The 21,359-nt window shown below is 36.4% G+C and overlaps 2 protein-coding genes across 6 annotated transcripts; one reads left to right on the top strand and one right to left on the bottom strand.

The window, feature by feature from the left end:
* The first annotated feature begins 212 nt into the window (after positions 1 to 212).
* On the top strand, positions 213 to 8,587 carry faap100 (FA core complex associated protein 100). Of its 2 annotated transcripts, XM_087276415.1 has the most exons (9): positions 213 to 513; positions 601 to 719; positions 2,953 to 3,602; positions 4,439 to 4,657; positions 4,750 to 4,906; positions 5,917 to 6,775; positions 6,855 to 6,971; positions 7,811 to 7,897; positions 8,197 to 8,587. In XM_087276415.1, exons 1-9 carry the CDS (start codon positions 361 to 363, stop codon positions 8,326 to 8,328), a joined length of 2,493 nt encoding a protein of 830 aa, XP_087132541.1. In that variant the 5' UTR covers positions 213 to 360; the 3' UTR covers positions 8,329 to 8,587. The 2 variants fall into 2 exon arrangements, with proteins under 2 accessions (XP_087132541.1, XP_087132540.1); XM_087276414.1 differs by lacking the exon at positions 8,197 to 8,587 and having other exon boundaries at positions 7,811 to 8,158.
* On the bottom strand, positions 3,894 to 21,003 carry tap2t (transporter associated with antigen processing, subunit type t, teleost specific). Of its 4 annotated transcripts, none has more exons than XM_087276417.1 (13): positions 20,806 to 21,003; positions 18,840 to 19,384; positions 17,026 to 17,140; positions 16,791 to 16,921; positions 14,635 to 14,840; positions 14,338 to 14,535; positions 12,524 to 12,652; positions 12,247 to 12,435; positions 10,939 to 11,112; positions 10,690 to 10,849; positions 8,922 to 9,058; positions 8,627 to 8,836; positions 3,894 to 4,925 (listed from the first exon to the last, which is right to left on the bottom strand). In XM_087276417.1, the coding sequence occupies exons 2-12, from the start codon at positions 19,375 to 19,377 to the stop codon at positions 8,627 to 8,629; spliced, it is 2,187 nt and encodes a 728-aa protein (XP_087132543.1). In that variant the 5' UTR covers positions 19,378 to 19,384; positions 20,806 to 21,003; the 3' UTR covers positions 3,894 to 4,925. The 4 variants fall into 4 exon arrangements, with proteins under 4 accessions (XP_087132543.1, XP_087132545.1, XP_087132544.1 ...); XM_087276419.1 differs by having other exon boundaries at positions 4,408 to 4,925; positions 18,840 to 19,421; XM_087276418.1 differs by having other exon boundaries at positions 4,780 to 4,917.
* Between the last annotated feature and the right edge of the window lie 356 nt (positions 21,004 to 21,359).

Raw genomic sequence — 21,359 nt, forward strand, 5'->3', positions numbered from 1 at the left:
CTGTCAAGAGTACATTGTTACTTTTGATAACAATTTTTATAAAAAATACAACACAAACGTACAGCGGCACTGATATTTCAGTGATGTTTTGATTACCTTTACTTTGGACATCGCTTACTTTTACTTTGGTTTTGAAATCGCTTCTCCGCAGTTCACCGAAAGATGGCAGTGCACTAAAACTGACAGGCAGAAGAGGAAGAGCCTTGACCCTCATTGGTCACTGTAGAGTCTATGGCGGGTACACGAAACAGTTAGTTACAGTCACAAACATGCGGCTAAATCTGATAGCTATTAGTCTACGAGCAGAAGCGTCTTTTAAGTTTCAATAAACTCTGAAAAGAATGTACAACAGGCACAATAATGGCCGCGGCTCGGTGCAGTGTTGAGTTTTTATCAGAGTTCAGTGACTGTCAGTCAGACTCAGTTCGCTTCATTCGGGAGGACACGAATCTTTTCTTGACCAGCGGACACCGAGATGTGCTTATATTCAGTGTGCAGGACAGAAAAGTCAAGGCAAGTGAATGTCTGCTGTTGTCAATTTTGTGTTATACTTCTGTGATATACTTTGCCGCAGGCTCACACCATGTATGTTGTTTTTAGACCGTGATTCAATTTGAAGACTCGGTGACTTTTCTGGATTTAAGTGATGATAAACATCGACTTTATGCACTCTGCAAGAACGGTGGGCTTTACTGTATCCCTCTACCACAACAGCTCAGGTAATATCTTCCATTATTCCTTATGCTTTAATAACAAAATATTTGACAACATTTATTGGAAAACAACCCTGACGGCACAGATTTTGTCCAGTCAGGTAAAAAGATATTGATTAACAATTAAAGTATATATATATATATATATATACTTGCTCAAGTTCTGTGGAAGCATTTTACAGTCAGTGCTGCAGATAAAACCAAAGTGGTCCTGTATGTAATTTGTGCAAAAGTCAAATCAGCAGAGATATCAAACATCTGTCATCATCTGCTATGCATAATCATTCATTTATTCATTCATTGACACACATATACTACAGACAATGTAGCTTACCCAATTTACCTATAAGAAATGTCTTTGAACTTGTGGGGGAAACCGGAGCACCAGGAGGAAATCCATAAGAACACGGGGAGAACATGCAAACTCCACACAGAAATGCCAACTGACCCAGCCGAGGCTTGAACCAGCGACCTTCTTGCTGGACCGTGCAACCCCTATATACAGTTAAAGTCAGAATTATTAGCCCCCCTGAATAGTTAGAGCACTTGTTTATTTTTTCCCCAATTTCTGTTTAATGGAGAGAAGATTTCTTCAACACATTTCTAATTATAATAGTTTTAATAACTCATTCAAAACTGATTTATTATTTATTTTATCTTTGCCATGATGACAGTAAATAATGTTTGACTAGATATTTTTCAAGACACTTTTATACAGCTTAAAGTGACATTTAAAGGCTTAACTAGGTTAATTAGGTTAGCTAGGTAGGTTAGGGTAATTAGGCAAGTTATTGTATAACAATGGTTTGTTCTGTAGACTATCCAGAAAAAGTATAGCTTGAAGGGGCTAGTAATTTTGACCTTAAAATGGTGTTTAAAAAATTACAAACTGCTTTTATTCTAGCTAAAATAAAACAAATAAAACTTTCTCCAGAAGAAAAAAATATTATCAGACATACTGTGAAAATTCCCTTACTCTGTTAAACATCATTTGGAAAATATTTTAAAAAGAAGAAAACAATTCAAAGGGGGCTAATAATTCTGACTTCAACTGTAGATCATAATTTAAGTTATACATGAAGTTCTGTGTTTAGCATTACATGATTTCAGATGTACCCCCTAAAATATAAAATATTGTTACATGTTATCATACATTTAATGTGACATTCAAAGCATATAATATATTTATATGCTTTGTCACTTTCAATTAAAGAGATAATTCACCCCAAAAAGTTAATTTGTTGTAAATTTTTCAATTGAATATGTTGATGAATTTTCATTTTTTTAGCTGCAACAGTGTGTTGTGTTCAGTTTCTTTCACAGGTAAATTATTTTGCTTCATAAAACCTAAATATACCATCCAAAGCCATGCATAATAATGTATTTTGTTTTGTATGTTTGTTTTCTCTCAAAGTCCTGGTAGTCACACGATTCACCAAAGAGCAGAGTTTCAGCCAAACATTTTCTTCAGTGATCATTGGAAGTAAAAAAGCCACTTGCATCTTAATTTGTCTGAGGGTGAATAAACTAAATACATTATTGAACACACAAAAATAAGGCAAGGCAAGGCAAGTTTATTTATATAGCACATTTCATACACAATGGCAATTCAAAGTGCTTTACATAAACAATAATAAAAGAAACAAATAAGGTACAATAAACTTTGCATACCAGGCCCATGACATAATTTACTTCTGCATGCTTTAAATTTTAAAGGTCCGTACTGGCCCAATACCCCCATAAGTGGTTTCGTTTTCTCATCAGTTGGAATAGAATATCTTTTGCATAAATTACGACAGATAAATTTAGTTTTTTCCTATGATTACTGACATGTGCAGGAACCAACTAAATTAATTACAGCAACTTAGACCACACAGAACCTAAAAGGTACACTTTCAAATTTGAAAAAAAGCCTTCTTTTTTTTTGGAGGAATTTATTTTAACACAAACAGCATGTACAACTATTTTAATCACTTTCAACAGTGTTTTACGAAAATGTAATTTTTTTCTTTAAAATTATACCAAACTTTTACATTTACACCTCTGCATGTGTATTTAGGAAGCTTTTGAATTTGGGTCGGCAAAATCCAGGTAGAAAGGCCAAAAGAGCACTTGACTTTGAGACTAAAGTTATCAAGTGATTTTATTGGGTCTTTTGATTATTATATATCCAACTGTAAAGTCACTAAAATGTAGAATCTTTGATTTTGACCTTTTATTTCTTCTTTTCTTCTCATAGTTCTTCCCCTGTGAACAAAAGTCCTGAGCCTATGCTACATGTTGTATCAGATGATTCACTTGTCCTCAAAAATGCAGGTCTGCAGGCATTCACCATAGTCAAAAAGATCCTTGTGACTCTTAGTCTTGACAAGTCTGTCTGGAGTTTTAATCTCTATGAAGAGCCTGGATCCAAACCCTTTTGTAAACTTGCACATATCCAGATCACAACTGTAACGACTTGTTGTTTAAACGTAGCAGACAAAGAAACAAGTGTGAGCTCACCTCCAGTGCTGACCTGCATCCATCCTGAGGGCTCTACGTCAGTCAAAACTCATCAATCTGACTTGCATCCTCATCTTGAGCCCCATCTCTTCAGGCTTTTATTTGGAGTGGACGCCGCTTTAGTCAGTTCCCCGGTTATTCTGTGTGGTTTACCTGATGGACGTATTTGCTGCTTTCCTTTGCTTGTCCCGACTCTGACTGGTCCAAGAGGAGAGCAGAGATCTCCAATCAGAGTGCTTCAGAGCTTAGAGCAGCCAATCGTATTCATCGGAACTTGCATCTCTGGAGAACATGGACCTCAGAGTCTCATTGTAGTTGGTCAGAGAGGCAAACTACTAATGGTCAGAAGCAAACCAAGAAGCTCCGAAGGAAAAGAGGCAGATTATAGTAAGTATGAAATTAAATTGGGTTTTTATTTATATATATATAAATAAAATATATATAATATATATATATATATATATATATATATATATATATATATATATATATATATATATATATATATATATATATATATATATATATGTTTTTTATATATATATATATATATATTTATTTTTTTGGTAATGACATAGTTGACAAGTTGAAAATTTAAAATACCTTTTTTTTCTTTGAGCATTTCTACTAGTTTTTACATGGTTTTGATTTAGCATTATAAAGAAACACCATTATCAGTTTACTGATGCAAAATTAATAACTTTTAATGGTATTAATATTACATGTTATGTTACATTAATATTTAATGTTATTAAAGTAAAAAACAATAATAATGAGAAAAAAGCTTTTTAATATTTTATATAAATATACAAATATTCCATAAATATAATTCCAGTTCTGGAGAGATACACTACATTATATTTTATAACTGGATGTTACCTTGCCTCTATTTGGCAGACAAAACATTAGGTCCAATTACTTGGTTTTAGGTTTAAAACATTTTTTTTACCAGGTTTTTAATTTTCTTCATTGTAACATTTTTTGATTGTATACTTGCTATATTAAATTAATATTGAATGCAGAAATTAAAAACAGACATATAATAGATCAATTTGTATTAATATATCACTAACTTTCAGAAGCAATTCATAAGTGTATTTTTAAACATATCTCCCTTTCTCTCTCTCTTTTATATATATATATATATATATATATATATATATATATATATATATATACATATACATATTAGTTTTGTTAATCTGTTATATCTACTTTTACAGGCTTCAATGAGCATAGTGTTCGAGGGCCAGTGCTTTGTGCCTGTGTTGATGATAAACGGCTGTTCTACAGTTCACTTAATGACTTTCACGCTCTTCAGCTCACCACATCATCTTCATCAGAAGCCATGGGAACTGAGCCCCAACTGCAAGCGCTGATATCAAACAGTCTTGGTGTATGCAGGGTTATAGCACTTGCTGGACCATATACAAACCCAACAGGTATGACACAAATCCCTATGCTGTTTACCTGCCATTTGTAGTGTCAGAAAAATGAAGTTACTTACACAAGGTTTTCTGTTTTAAATTTTGAGGGTCCGTTCAACTTTTGGCTTTATCTTCAAGTGGAAGACTGATGCGAGTCAACCTTCCTCAAGGGTCTGAAAAAGGAATCTTGTCCAGGTTGTCCTCATCACTGGCAGGCCAGAGAGTGAAAGACCTACTTGCCTCCATTGGAAACGTCTGGGAGAGGTTTGTTCAGGCTTCATCACTAAAAAAGAAAAAGAAAGAAAGCATTCCAATGAAAAAATTATCCAAGGATGAAAGCTGAATGTATTTTTTTGAGTAAATAGCTGTTGTCATACATGCATTTCCAAGTTCAATTGTGTTTCCAATAGTGCTGTCAATCGATTAAAAAAAATTAACTAAATCACACATTTTTTTGAAAATTAATCGCGATTAATCACATTTAAAAGACTGAAACTTGTAATTTTGGCTATTCAAATGTAAAATTTATGTAAACGCAATACAACTATTTAATTAGAAAATATAATTGTTTATTAGAATTTTTGTTTAACTTGTAACAGATTTCTTCATGTAAACAACATAGCCACAATAAACCATCAAGATCCTGGCTTGACAGCCATATTTATTAAAGAAATAAAAACACAGGCATGTTAATGCCATTTGAATTTTAAAACAATCAATGCCAATAAAGAAAAAAATTATTTCCAAGTTGGATTCTAATTGGATACTCTTATTAAGAGTCGACCATGTAAGCAGCGATTTATTTTTATTTTTTATTATCTTAAAGGACTACCGAGTCACAAAATGCAGAGGTTTTACTTTCCATTCGACATGCGGTATCAAATTAAAACAGAAGTCAAAAGTTAAAAATGACATATCTGAAATTGCATTAAACTCTGGAGAGCCTGGTGATGCGACATGTCAAACACACGTCGACCACAACAGGAAGTAAAAAAAATAATAATAATGTTAGTTGCTGGGACACATTGACTTCCATAATGATTTTTTCCCCACTGTGGAAGCCAATGGGTACCATCATCAACCAGCATTTTTCAAAATATATTTAGTGTTCAACAGAATAAATAATCTCAAAATCAATTGAGAGAGAATAAATTGTGAGGTAATTTTCATTTTTGGCTGAACGGTCACATTAATTCATGATTATTTTTAAAATATGTATTAAAGCAGCTGTAAATGAATATTATGTCATTGACCTTTATTAATGTTTTCTGCAGGGCAGAATCCTTGAAACAGAAGCTTCAGGAGAAAAATGAGTCTCTCAAACAACTTAATCAAGTCCTAAACATTTGCAGCCTTCTGTTGGAAAGCAATGGGAAAGAAAAGCAATCTAACATGGACACCAAACCTCTGATCAGCTGTCATGGTGCAGCTAGATGGAGCTCACTGCTTCAAAAAACCTCTTTGACTCTTACATGTGTGCTTGAAAACTCAAGCGGTTGTACGCTTGAACACGGCTGGACTTTGTGCTTTCAGGTCCATTCATTTTACCAACATCCAAATACGGAGAGCGCATCTAGCTCGTACTCATTCCCACTGAGGAAACTAGATTCAGGTCAGAAACTAGATGTGACTATTCCTCTTGAAAGCAACGGTGGCCTGTTTCTGCCAGTGAAGGTCTGCTGTTCCCTCTCCTTCTCTCTCTGTGCTCTGTTTGGCCCTGAAGCATCTTCCCCTGGTGTTTTCCAGCTCCTAAAAGAGGCAGGCTCCATCAGCGCAACTTTGAATACTTTAACAGTAGACTGGCTTGATGCTTTAAGACTCGAGGGATCATTTTCTCCCAATGACATCAGATGCAACACTGTCTCCGAAGGCATCCAAGCCTTTCTGCGATCCAGAGGAGTGTCTACAAAACATCTCGATAACATTTCCAACCCAGGACCTGTTGCAGTGGTGGTGAGCGTATCGATCGAGCTTCTTAAAAGCAAACTGCACCTCTCAACAACCAGCAGTCTGGAGTCGAGCATGTCTGTGCTAAACTGGTTGGTATCACCTGAGAAGATAGGATCTGTGAAAAGTCCAGTGGTTAATGCCTACAGTCCAGATGGATGCTCTGTGAAGATCATGGCCAAAGAGGTGCTCATTACACCACAGATTACTCATGTGTGATCATGAAGTCTGTATTTAGTATGAATTATTCATATCTTTCTGCTAGGTAACACTGGGAGATTTCTATTCTGAAGGACCTCTTGAAGCCCTGGAGATTCGCGTGGAAAGTTCATCAGTGGCAGCAGTGTGTGGACTCCATCACGCCATTTTGAGGCGCCTATTGGTACTTTAATAATTAAGTACACTACTGGTCAAAAGTTTGGGGTCAGTAAGATTTTTAAATGTTTTAAGAAGCTTTTCCTGCTCACCAAGGCTGGATTTATTTAATCAAAAATACAGAACAAATTGTAAAATTGTGAAATGTTTTTGCACTATAAAACAACGTAGTAAAATAAAGTAGTTTATCATTTAATTTAATCATTTATTTCAGTGATTGTAATGATGAATTTTCAGCTTCACTACTCCAGTCTTCAGACTCTTATGATCCTTCATAAATCACTCTAATATGAATTATTATTATTATTATTATAAATGGTAATATAAATATTATTATTATAATAATATTATTATTATAATATTATTATAAATAGTAATGAAAGCAATAATGACTGAAGTAATAAATTAATTTGAAACTACATACAATAAGTAATCTATTAGTCCCACACGGAATCTGCACGTGCAGATTTCTGCAGATTTTTAGCCCATCATTGAGTCTATGTATTTACTTGTGTAAATGTGTGTATATTTATATTTATTCAGTTTTTAAATTCAGAACTTGGAATTTTTACTTTACAACTCACAATTCAGACTTTATAACTCGGAATTCTGGCCTTATAATTTAGATTAGCAACTTTATAACTGAGAATTTTGACTTTATTTATTAATTTTTAAATGTATTTATTTTTTATACAGCAGCGGGAACGGGCTTCCATAATGATCAGAATAATTGAAACAAAAAAAGGAAAAAAACAACTGACCCCAAATTCTTACCCGGTAGTGTAATTCTGTTTTTCAAACATGCTCTGCTAATTGAAGCTGGTTTACAGATCTTGACTATTTCAGGATTTGCTTAGAGACTCGTCTGCACAATATAGCCATACAAGGAATTTAAAAGCACAAAGCTTGTGTGAAGCTGTACGGCATGTTGAGGTAATTTATTTGTTTACTCTTCAATTATTTAATTGCATGAATAAAGTTTTAAGGTGCCATCACATGAACCACTACTCAGTAAAAGTTTCCGAACATTTCAATAGCAGTCCAGAGTTTAACATGAGGCAGGCTATGGTCACACATAAACAGTGTTGACGAGTAAACAGTAACTTTTTTTGGCCTGCAAATTTACATTCATGTGACAACGCCTTCACTCTTCAACTAGTATGCATTTTCATGTACTAAAGTTTTGCACAAAAACCCCATACACCACTAATATACATTTTTGTGTGTGTCAGTCTCTTTATAAAGATCTTCAGGATGCTCAAAATAAAGCGGCTCTTGGTGGGGAAATGAAGACAAGTCAGAGATCTGATGTCCTGTTCCACATTTTTCAGGAGCTGAGAACAAACCCACTGGTCATTCTCTAAACTACAAACACTCATGATGTATCAAATAAAAAGTTAATACAGTAGATGTCCGTAATTTATATGGTTATACTTTTAAGACAAAGGGCCTGACTGTCTCATTGATTGTTCTATAAAAACAGACATACCAAGATGTAAACACACACTCTCACATAAAAGCCCTCTTCACTGGACTTCGCCCTACCTCAAGTGTATAATTCATCAAAACATGAATTTGTAATATTTGTTTAATCCACATTAAAGTCTGTGAGTGTGTTCTAAAGCTTTTGTAGAGAGTGAAACATATCTAAACATCTCGTACTTAAGTCGCCTGTTGCGTTTCCAAGTTAAAGAGCTTTTCCCTGAGCCGATGGTATCTTCCTTGCTTGTCCATGAGCTGCTGGTGTGTTCCCTGCTCCTTGACTTCACCTCCTTCCATGAAGATAATGTGGTCTGCTTTCTCTATAGTCTCCAAACGATGAGCTATCACCAGAACCGTCTGATCCGTTATGCTATTGAGCACATCTTGAATCTGGAAAATGAGGTCATGAATCGACACTATAAATGGGGAAAGCCTCAGAATTGATCAGAATATTAAGATCTATCAGGATTCTCACTGCTTGTTGGGTGCTGGAGTCCATGTGACTGGTGGCCTCGTCCAAGATCAGAATCTGAGGGTTTCTTATCAGAGCTCTGGCTATGGCAATGCACTGCTTCTGGCCAGCAGATAGCTGGCCACCACACTCGCCAACATCTGTGGAGAAAGCATCCACATTCAACCTACTGTTTAAAAACCCTTTAATTGCCTGCTTTACCAAATGGTTGCCCATATTTAGACTGTTTTAAATAATGGTTCACACTATACACAGCATTGTTGGTTTACAAAAAAAATCTAACAAATATAATCCTGTTGCACTACTACACTTGATCTTGGATTTATTGTAAAAAAAGAAAAAAGGAAACATTAAATAAGAATCTGAAATATAATTTTTGGCATACTTCAAAAATAACGATGATTTAGTATTTAAAAAATGTTTTATTTAGATTGTTTTTTTTTTTTGTTGTAGTTTTTTTAAATGGTCTTACACTTCTTTTTTTTCATAGTATATGTATAAATTCTGATACTTTTCCACAACCTGACAAATCAACCATTTGCTAGAGGTTGATGTTTTAGAAATTATGGGATGTGTTAAAAAATGCATTAAGTGAGTTAACTAGAGACATTAGGAGTTAAGAAATGCAGTCTAAATGTTTTTTTTCCTTGGTGGGGCAGTTAAGTTTTTGGTTGCACTTTAATTTTTAGTGTAAGTATTACAATGTAATTAAAGTATAATAATGAAAATGCATTTACAGTAGTAATTGTTTAGGTTGTAATTACAAATAATTTACTGTTACTTCTTTATACCAAGTGTTAGTGTTCCCAAGTTTATATATTATTTTAAGGCGTTCTCTGTATATTGGTACAAGATTGGATATCTTTTTTTTGGTATCAATATTGGCTCATTTTAATTGTTAATGCTTTCCCTATTTTTACAGAACATTTAGGTGGCATTCACAAATATTGAATGCATTTTGGCCAATCAGTTACTTAAAAAAACAACTTATTGGGGATCTGAAAATTCCATATTCTGAAAACAGAGTACTTTAAAACTATAAAAATAGGATTTTGTGAAAATAGTGCACTGGGCTACAGGCTTGTACGGTACCTGACAAGCAAAACATCAATGCTGGATTACAGGATTGTATCTGCACAGACATCAACAACTACTGCCATAACATAAACATGCATAATACTCCTAATAAAGGAAAGAAATGACATCTGCTTTAGTTATATCATTAAGATATATATATATAAAACAAGATATTTTAAACAATAATTTAATTTATGAAGTCATTCATTTTCCTTCGGCTTTAAATTAAATAAGCTAAATTGGCTGTAGTGTGGGTGTGAATGCCAGCGTATGGGTGTTTTCCAGTGCTGGGTTGAGGCTGGAAAACATTCTGAATAAGTTTCCGTTTCATTCCGCTGTGGCGACCACTGATTAGTAAAGGGACTAAGCTGAAAACAAATTGTATGAATGGCTTTCCAGCTGCAAACCAGCACTGGGAAACACCCATACACTCATTCACACACACACTAATACACTAAGGCCAATTTAGTTTAATCACTTCAACAACTATATGTCTTTGGACTGTGTGATGAACATGCAAACTCTACACAGAAATGCCAACAGGCCCAGTCGAGACTCCTTTTTGCTGAAAAGTGACAGTGTTAATCACTGAGCTACCATGCCACCTGATTTATTAAATGGTTTTGCTTATTTTTCATCAAGATAATTTAGAATGTTATCATTGTTGCCACTTTACTAGTTAAATCTACTGTACCTGTATCATATCCCTGTTCCAGATTGCATATGAAGTTGTGTGCATTGGCTTTTCGAGCAGCTTCTTCTATTCTTTCGAGTGTGCAGTCCTGCAAGCCGTATTCAATATTATATCTCACAGAGCCAGAGAAAAGCACAGGATCCTGAGATACCACGGCCACCTAAGCCAAGTAAATAGAAGAACAATGTGTCATGTTTTGCACATATCTCCCAAAGTTAGATAACTAAACACCTGTGTACGGTTTCTTGCCTTTTTATGCAAATACTGGTGTTGATAGTGGTAAAGAGGTTCTCCATCCAGGAACATTTCACCCTCCTTAGGCTCATAAAACCTCTGCAGCAAGCTGACGCAAGAGCTCTTCCCTCCTCCTGAGGGTCCGACCAATGCCGTCAACTTCCCTGGACTCAGTTCCAGTGTTACAGACTGCATGAATTCAACAATCAAAACATTATTATTATTTCATTGATTGGTTTTAAAGGTTATAGTGGATATCTAAATTAGAGAACAATTTATGGACACTCAAATGTTTTAATTAATGTAGTCATTGATCAAAAGTTAAACATTTTAGTTGTGGCTTTACCATGGTAGTTAAACTGTTTTACAAAATATCAAAAGCAAGTGAACAAAAACTCTATGTTCAAAATCAAAAATCGGTTACTAGCTAGCTAATCAAAATAGGGAACAAGACACTGCTAGTCTCTCGCCGGACTAGTCTTTCACATTGCTCAGTCGTGATCTTGATCCAAGCTTCTTCCAGTTCTCATTATATTGCAAGTCTTAAGATTCTCATATAGGTTTAGGTCAGGACTTTGGGCTGCCAGCACCTGCCCCACCTTTCACTGACTTCTTTAAACACTGTGGCTTCAGTCTTTCCCCAACTTGGCAATGAACAATGTTTCCCATAAGATCCAATTAAACTAGACTTAATCACTAAAGTGTATTCAGCGCTGAACTGGTGAGCAATGGGGTAAATGCACAGACTTTTAATTTCAGTCAGCCAGCCCAAGCGCTTCCTGACATTCCATAACAAAATTGCCACATTTAAGATCTGATTTGTTTAAAAATTTTGATTTTCCCTGGCTGATAGATATGTATGATATAAAGTGGGTCTCAGACCGGACAAGATGCACCGCATTAAATTCTAATTTTCCTCACCATGACTTGAAAATATGAACATTTATTTTACCCCAGTATTTTCAGTAGTTTCTGTGCTAGCCTGCTGCTACTGACGACCCTAGCATTAACACATCTCTTTTATGCTTGAACAACTAAATAAATGCTTAAGTTTATTTAATTGATCACTAGGTGCCAAATTAACAACTGTGAGGAATCTGGAGAATATGAAAGTGTTCACTAATTTTGACCAGTGCTCTTTTTTCAAATGGTTAATTTAAGTTTTTTTTTAAATGTACAGAATATATGTAACTCGTGAGAAATGCTCAAAAAGTGTTCTTTTATTCTCATTAGAATAACTTCAAAGATGACTATGCACAAGCAGTGACCTAAAAAATGTAAAAAAAAATTTAGGTTTTCTCCACTGTATAAACCCAACCATACCTTTAGTGCTGTGTCATCAGGGCGGGAAAGGTAGGAAAAGGTGACCTTTTCAAAAGTTATTCTTCCTTTAAGCTTTTCTGGTGCCAGATCGCCAGCTTCTCTCATTTGTGGCTTCCTGTCGAGCAGCTGGAACACTTTCACTGATGAACCCACTGTACTCAGCATGTCTCCATAGATATATACAAGGTGCTGTGAATGTTACAATGAGCAAACTTTTATCGCATCTGAATAGAGCTACTTGTAACTACTGTATATATGTATAACCTGCCAGTTTTACCTTCATACTGGTCACCATGTCCTTCTGGTAAAACACAAAGGCCAGTAGGCTGCCGCTGCTAAGCTGCCCAGAGGAGATGAGATTTCGGCCTTGGCACAGCATTGCTACCTTCAAGCCCACTGTAATAAACTGCAGAACAATTACAATATCAGATGAGGGCAGTCATATGATATTACATCTATGCATGTAGTTAATTAAAGTGTTATAGACAAGTGCAATAAAAAGTTGATAAATAAATTCACAGAGAATGTTTATGTTAACAGTACATCATCATAAACATGTTTATTTTCTCACAGAGTTAAGGGATCAGAAAAATCTTCACTTGCAAAGGTGTTTTATATTTTGTGTGAGGAAAATAAACAAAAATGCGACCAAAAAAGTATGTGAGTTTACAGTTCCTAGCATAGTTTGTAGAAAAGTCTCAGAATTGAACAGCACAACCAGAAATACCAATCAAACGGATAAAGTTTGGCTCTCTATAGAAGGAAATGTATTCATTTTAATTTACATGTATATTCACCAGCCACTTTATTAGGTATACCTGTTCATCTGCTCGTTAATGCAAATTTCTAATCAGCCAATCACTTGGCAGACACTCAATGCATTTAGGCATGTTGACATGGTCAAGACGATCTGCTGCAGTTTAAACCAAGCATAAAAATGGAGAGGAAAGGTGATTTAAGTGACTTTGAACGTGGCATGGTTGTTGGTACCAGACGGGCTGGTCTGAATATTTCAAAACACTGCTGATCTACTAGGATTTTCACACACAACCATCTCTAGGGTTTACCGAGAATGGTCAGAAAAAGAGAAATTATCCAGTTCAGCGGCAGTTCTGTGGGCGTAAGTGATTTGTTGATGCCAGGTTAGAGGAGAATAGCCAGACTAGTTCTAGCTGATAGAAAGGCAGCTAGTAACACAAATAAGCACTTGTTACAACCGAGGTATGCAGAAGAACATCTGTGAATGCACAACACATCCAACCTTGAGGCGGATGGGCTACAGCAGCAGAAGACCACACCGGTTGCCACTCCTGTCAGCTAAGACCAGGAAACTGAGGATACAATTTGCAGAGGGTTGCCAAAATTGGACAATAGAAGATTGGTAAAACGTTGACTGCTCTGATGAGTCTCAATTTCTGCTGTGACTTTCGGATGGTTAGGGTCAGATTTTGGCATCATCAACATAAAAACATGAATCCTTCCTGCATTGTATCAACTGACGGCTGAAGGTGGAGGTGCACTGGTGTGGGGGATATTGCCTTGGCACATTTTGGACCCATTTTTGGGCATCTTGTCAACGAAACAATCTACCCGAGTTTTGTTGCTGACCATGTCCATTCCTTCATCTGATGGCTACTTCCAGTGGGATAATGCACCATGTCATAGAGCGTGAATCATCTCAGACTGGTTTCCTGAACATGACAATGAGTTCACTGTACTCAAATGGCCTCCACATTCACCAGATCTCAATCCAATAAAGCACCTTTGGGATGTGGTGGAATGGGAGATCATAGATGTGCAGCCAATAAATCTGCAGCAACTGTGTGATGCTATCATGGCAACATGGACCAAAATCTTTGAGGAATATTTCCAGTACCTTACTGAATCTATGCCACGAAGGATTAAGGCAGTTCTGAAGGCAAAAGGGGTCCAACCTAGTACTAGTAAGGTGTACCTAATAAAGTGGCCGGTGAGTGTATGAGGGAAAAGAGCTTCGTTATGGATGTGACAGATGTAAAATTGACACTAGTGTGACTTTGGTAAATCAAATAAAATCATTTGAAAATGTATATGATACTGTGTGTGAATTACCCTGCGTATTAAGAGATAAACGGCACTGTAAAAGCCTTTACGCCTCAAAACCTGGAGCTTCCTGTTGATAGTCTGTTCATATCGCTGCTGTTCTTGACACTCTGCTTTAAAACTGCGAACAGTCTTTATCGAGCCAATGACAGAAGACGCCAACTCTCCAGTCTCTGCATTACAGTCTTGAAGCTCTTTGGAGGTTTTCTGATCAGGAAGAGGAGAGACATTATGAATTTGTTATGTTCTACCCCATTAGTTTGTGGAAAAAAAAAGATGTGGAAAGAGTTAAGGATGATAATCTACCTGGGAGAGGCTGTTGTATGAATTCTGAAGGAAAGCAAGAAGTGGCATTTCGATGCAGGTGAGGAGAGTTAATTGCCAAGAGACACCCAGCATGAAGTATAGCATGCCGCAAGTCTTCACCATGCTCCGCAGTAACACATTCACATTCATGGCCACAGCACGTCCCATTTTATCAGTGTCGGAGATCAAACGGGATGCCAGATTACCTGTAAGAGAGAATGAAATTATTCCTAAATTAGCTTTGGCTACATTTAAAGGGAAAGTTCACCCAAAACTGAAAATTCTGTTATCATTTACTCACCTTTTACTTGCTCTAAACCTATGTGAATTTCTTTTTTCTGTTCGACACAAAATACGTTATTTTGAAGAAAGCTGGAAACCTATAACCATGGACTTCATAGTATTTGTTTTTCCTACTTTGGAAGGCAATGGTTTGTAGCTTTCTTCAAAATATCTTCTTTAATTATTAACAAAAAAAAAAGAAACTCGTAAATGTTTGAAACCACTTTATAGTGAAATAGTAAATTTATATTTTTGGGTGAACTATGCCTGTAAAATATTTCTCAAACCCACCGACAAATTCAATGTGTCAAGTTTTAGGGTGCTTTCACACCTTGGAATCGATTCAGTTGTTCCGAAACAGGGATTAAAATTGTTACATTGTTGCTCTTTGTTCTTGGTACGGTTCGCTTTCACAGGGCAAAGTTTCTAAACGAACCAAAAAAGCTAAAACAAGTCACGTGTGAGTAAACTTTCCACACATTGTGAGTGCACATCAGAGTTTCATGGTTTATTTTGCAGAGTCCCGCTCAGCTGTCAGGAGAGGTGGTGTTTGGTGGTGTTTGACAGGGTGCGCGCGACGTATCTGAAGAGCGAGGAGGGATGCGGTGGGGAGGGGTGAGAAAGGTGCGCGACTTATTTGAGGGGAAACGCGTGATTATAAAAAGAGATTATCACTTGTTTGCGGGCATCCGGGAGTCTCTGTGCATTTGCGGGAGAATCGGGATGTCTGTTGAATGACCTCCTGCCCTACTCATAATTCTCTCTTCATATAGCCGTATGCCTATTACATATCCATAAAACACTGTAATATAACATGCTCAGATCGTATCGCTTCCACACTACAATCGATCCACTCCAGAGTTTGTTTCAAGCGATCTCTGAGCGATTGTTTTGGCTGTTTCACATATGCCAAACGAACCGCGCTAACTGGGCAAACGAGACAGGTTCCGAAACAAAAATCTAGGTGTGAAAGCACCATTAACCTTCATTTTCAAAGGATTTAATATTTAGAAAATTTCTACATTATTTATTTCTTTATTTTTGTTTTTTATTTATCTATCTGTATTTTTGTACAAATGTACAAAGGTAATTTAGCTCATGCTTATTGTTTATGTGTAAGATTTTAGGTCAGTCTGATGGTGTATATTCAGATTTTTGATATCAGAAGTTTCTAAAGTGGTGCCCGCCAGTCCCACACCACTCAACCTACTCCAAGCTGGAATTGAACCAGTGACTCTAAAAAGGAGGCTAAAGACCATGGCCTCTAGCATCTGTCGCTAGAGCACCTTTTCGGCTTCAGAGGGGTGAGGTTTACCTGCACAGCACTTCACTAGCTGGCCTCTGTTACACTAACCCATCCGGGTCATTGCAGCAATGTAACCCTGCCGGTTTTACACCACCCAACCCGCTCCAAGCTGATATCATACCAGAAACTCTCCCCATGGGGGTCAGTTGGCTAGTCAAGGAGGATAAAGACCATGGTTTACCTGCACAGCTCTTTACTAGCTGGCCTCTGTTATACTTGAACCCTTAATCTCACTCCTATAGGTCACGGCACCAAGTTAACCCTGCCAGTCCAACACCACCCAACCCGCTCCGAGCTGATATCGAACCGGCAACTCTCCGCATGGGAGTCAGTTGACTAGTCAAGGAGACTAAATACCATGGTTTACCTGCACAGCACTTTGCTAGCTGGCCTCTGTTAAATCAGAACTGATGCTGACATTGATTTTCTAGTGTACAAAATAAAAATTGTTATAAAAATAAGTACATATTATCATTAATGTAATTTATGTCAATATTTAGAATAGTTTGTTTTGACTGTCAAGAATCCTCCAAAAAAGACGTCACACAATTAGGCCTCTTTGGTTTACCTGGTTTGATTTCATCAAAGAAGTCTATCTCCTGCTTCATGACATTCTGGAACAGCAAATTCCGTATTCTCTTGTTCAGTCTGTTGAGGCTAAACATGAACATCCCTCCGCGAAGACCGCTGAACATAGAGCTAAAAAACACAACACATCAGCATTTTATTCCAGAAGACAACCAATCAGTGCAAGAAGACATTACTTTTAAATATCTGAATACATTTACATAAGAATCTCTAACCTTCCAAGTGAGCACAGTGCCAAGAGTAAAATGGCCCAAGTGAAGTTGCTGTGCTGGTATTTTCCACTCAATATGTCAATAACCTTTCCAGTACAGTATGGGATGAACGTCTCAACTATAAAATAAAACCATCACATTCCATTAGGTCACCTTTTTTTTGTATTATTCTGGTATTATCATCTACTGCAAATGATTAAAGCAATAAGCATGACCTTTTATAACAGCTAAGAGGCCTTCTTTTTTAAAATTTTTAGTTCTCTTTATACTATGGGGACTGTTGAATGCTTGATTCTGATTGGCTGATGATCTAGGTTACGCACTTGTATTCAGAAAAAGGCACAGCTAAAATAATTTCAGGCAGGTCTTAACTGCATTACAATTCCCTATACACTAAAAAAATAATGTTTGCTGTTAGTTTGAACTACATATATAAAATAAGCTGAAACAACACAGTTCTTAAGTTTACTGGGGGACAACTTAATTGTTTAAAGTTCAATACACTTACATTTGTATAAATTACTAAACTAACTTAATTCCTTCATGTAGTCCCAACACAAATTGGTTTTGTTGAACGCAGCATTATTTTACAGTGTATACTACACCAAATGATTTCAGTTATTTTACACTCTACAACTGTCAATCAATCAACCAATAAAGGCTTAACATAAAATGTGTAAGAAACTAGTCCCACAAAGAAGAGGTTTAAGAAGAAAAAAACTGACAAATGACTTGACAAACTTAATCTGAAAGTCTTTTATGCGTGGTAAACATAGTATATGCAGAATAATTAACTCTGGTCTATTGAATTATTTAAAAATAATGCACTCCACATGCACAATGCAGACTGCAATATTTTAATAAACCAATGGCCTGTAGTCCAATATTACTCTTATTAACTAATCCACAGCTTCACAAAATCTACTGATTTTATAAAACAGTTATTTACACTGCACTTACAGTTGTACGTTTAGAGAAAGTTTTTGCATCATTAAACTCGAATCAACCAAATAGAATCAAGGTCCGGTGTCCTTACATTTTATCCTACCCATCAGATTATGCTACTAACACTGTATTCGAATGGTTTTGAGGTTGGGCTTAGGGATTAGGTAGGTTAGGGCGATATTTAGGCATGGGATGATAACCGTTTTCGAGGTATACCGCGGTGTGGAAAAATTAAGGGTTTAAAATCTCTAAAATTTTCTGTAATACCATCCCTAAGGTATGTATAAGATTTTATATTTACATTTTTTGTTTTGTTTGTTAAGACAACAGTATTTTTAGCAGAAAAAAATATCCAAATATGCCGTTTTAAATTGAAAAGAAATCTGATTTCAATGATTCATTTAAATTATTTAGCCTGACATGTTTACTGCTCCAAAATATTATAAATCTTTTAAAAAATAAAATATATTGTTTTCAAAAACTAAAAAAAGTTTTAGTTTTTACCCCGACATTTAAAAAAAGTGTATTTTAGAGCAGTAATCACAACACTGTGGTACCGTGATATTTTTATTCAAGGTCATCTTACTGTCAGAATCTTATACCAGCCCATGCCTTGCGATATTGCAGCTTCATATCACACTACTGCACATTAAAATTTACACTGGTAGCAAAATCTGATGGGTAGCATATTGTGTTATCTACCTACTTTTTGAATGGGAGGTAGGAAATTCTGACAAGGTAGGACAAAATGAAAGAACACTGGAACTATCTGTTTTATAAGATAATATAGTTTCTTCTATCTAGTTAAAAGAAAAACCTTGTGCATTAAAAAAATCAAGGATTAGTTCAGATAAATTAGGATAAAGACTCACACAGTGCCGCCAAGCTGAGGAAGATAAAAGCAGCTCCTAGATAAAGATAATCAAGCCTGGAGTAGCGAATGACCCTCATTAAAAGTGCTCTGGCCTCTTCATCTTTCTTCTGGTTTCTGCCACCCTTAGATGATCCACCATGTGGGAAGGCCATTTCCCACACCATATAAATGAGGATCGACGTAGCAGAGCTGAGAATCACCATACCAGGATCAGGAACAGGATTGAAGCCCCTCAGGGTGCCATCCAGCAATATCTGCATACTGTCGAACACTGGAGGTAAGAAGCTCAACAGTGCGACCCAGCGCTTCAGGAGAGGTTTAAGGTTGCTTTCTGGGACAAGTGTGCTCAATAAATAAAGCCCGGCGAAGGTGATGGTCCTGAGAGCCCACAGGCACCATAGATCTAGACTGCCCTCTCCATCCAGCCACAGCAGTATCGCCCATACACAAGCCCAGAAGAGAAGATCACAGAACAGCAGACAGAAGTGGACCAGGACAACCCTGGAGACGCTGACATGAGCCTGATCTGAATCCATCTTAAACCTGATGCAAAAGATAAACCATGATCCAATCTAGTTTACTGCGAACATTGTTAAGAATTTGGGTTAAATACGACCTGTGGATTGTTGTGGCAAAACAAAAATCTATGTCAAAAATCTATTTTGACTATAAAGGTTTAAGGCAAAGGTCTCAAACTCAATTCCTGGAGGGCTGCAGCTCTGCATAGTTTAGCTCATAGGTCTCAAACTCAAACGGTTTTGCTCCAACCCTCATCAAACACACCTGATACAACTAATCAAGGTGGTCGAGTCTACTCTTGAACACCTTAATTAGTTGGATTAGGTGTGTTTAAATAGGACTGGAGCAAAACTGTGCAGAGCTCCGGCCCTCCAGGAATTGAGTTTAAGACCTTTGGTTTAGCTCCAACAACCTTCAACTCACACCTGCTTAATAGTCTCTAGTAGTCTTGAACATCTTGACTAGTTGGATTGGCTGTGTTTGATTAGGATTGAAGCAAAACTGTGCAGAACTGCAGCCCTCCAGCAATTGAGTTTGAGACCTATGGTTTAAGGTAAAGATTAAAGTGAAAATAGACATGTTGCACACTAATCAGGCAGAGCACAATAAATGTGCCAAATGTAGAATGTTAAACCTGCAAGTAATGTATTTCATTGTTGTATTTGTAATGTAAGTAATGTATTAAAAAGTAATGTATTGTATTATATTGTTGTTTGTAATTGTATTGTTTTGGTAGCAGTATTTGTAAAGTGACGATTGCGGTGGGTAATCAAAATAGTTTGAGTTAACCATTAAAGTGTTGTTTTTATTTTTAGATCGTCATGATACAATGTTAAAATGTCATGTGGTTCTAACTTTTTAAACATAATGAATAGCATAGCCTGCGTGGTTATAATCACAATTTTTGCATGTATAAGGTCTAAAAATAAATATTGTTTCACTGAAGTACATTGACCAGATTGCCTTCCATATACAAAAATGTAAACAATACAAAAACACATATATCATAAATCACTATTCAGCTAAAAAAAATCGGTCAGTCCTATTCCAGCATATCAAAAGAGAAACATGTCACCAATTAATGGAAACTGGACAAATGTATCTGCTTTCAGTTTCTCCTTGCCTCACTGTTAACTTTGTGCTGTTATGGCCTTACCTATTTAGGTTTTTGACATATGACACAAGAAAGGTTTAAGTTAGTAATATTGCGATTACAAAGGTTTAAAACTCCTGATGTAAATCAGTTCATGGTTGACATTAGGCAGTCTGGTATCTGAGACCACCTGAAATAAAATAAAAAAACGGAACCAAGCAACTTTAACCAAACTAAAGGCTGTTGACCAGCTTAGGCTGCTTATAGATGTTTTCAGCAGCATGAATCTTTCGAACTGTAAATAAATCTGAAGATAAAAGCAATAAACAGAGTATAGATTTAGTCTGCTTACCATCTGTTGTCCTCGTTGCATTTTGTCTCAGGATCACTTTTGGTTTCACTTTCGCAGCTGTGGGCGACGTCAGATCCGTTTTCAGCTTCAGTATGAGTTAAATAGCAAGATACTTCTTAAAAACGACTTACAGTAGGTTCATAGTTTGCTTAAGACGAGGCAGTTTGCACACAACACGTTCATTTCTGTATATACTGCGTATGACGTTTCATGACGATGTTTTTCGTCGTCGACCAAATGGCTGCTGTTCCTCAAGTCACCGGCAGAGCGCGCTGTTTAACAAACAACACGAGTCTTGAGTGTCATTTCAGCTTTAAAGGGACAGAAGCGGCGAGAACAAAACATCTCACCAGATTAAGACCCTGTCACGGCCATAAAAACATCTGCAATGTGAACAAAACGAAGATGGATGGCCAACAGCATCAAAACTAAACTGCTTTGTTTTTTTTTGTTTTTTTTTTTGCACTAGGAGTGGCGTAAATTCAGGTATTTTGCAATATAAAACACATGGTTATATTAATATCAATAATATCCTTTTTACTACATAAATATCA

The sequence above is a fragment of the Danio rerio genome, chromosome 12, assembly GCF_052040795.2.
Source record: "Danio rerio strain M-AB ecotype USA chromosome 12, GRCz13ab, whole genome shotgun sequence".
Taxonomy (NCBI): domain Eukaryota; kingdom Metazoa; phylum Chordata; class Actinopteri; order Cypriniformes; family Danionidae; genus Danio; species Danio rerio.

Excerpts from the sequence above, each read along its gene's own strand:
- faap100 (XM_087276414.1), top strand. The coding sequence starts at position 361 with ATGGCCGCGGCTCGGTGCAGTGTTGAGTTTTTATCAGAGTTCAGTGAC. Across the intron at positions 720-2,952 it reads CCTCTACCACAACAGCTCAG|TTCTTCCCCTGTGAACAAAA; the intron begins GTAATATCTTCC and ends TTCTTCTCATAG. Across the intron at positions 4,658-4,749 it reads ACCATATACAAACCCAACAG|GGTCCGTTCAACTTTTGGCT; the intron begins GTATGACACAAA and ends TTAAATTTTGAG.
- tap2t (XM_087276417.1), bottom strand. The coding sequence starts at position 19,377 with ATGGATTCAGATCAGGCTCATGTCAGCGTCTCCAGGGTTGTCCTGGTC. Across the intron at positions 12,653-14,337 it reads TTTATCTCTTAATACGCAGG|TTTATTACAGTGGGCTTGAA; the intron begins GTAATTCACACA and ends ATTGTTCTGCAG. Across the intron at positions 9,059-10,689 it reads GGAACAGGGATATGATACAG|ATGTTGGCGAGTGTGGTGGC; the intron begins GTACAGTAGATT and ends CTTTCTCCACAG.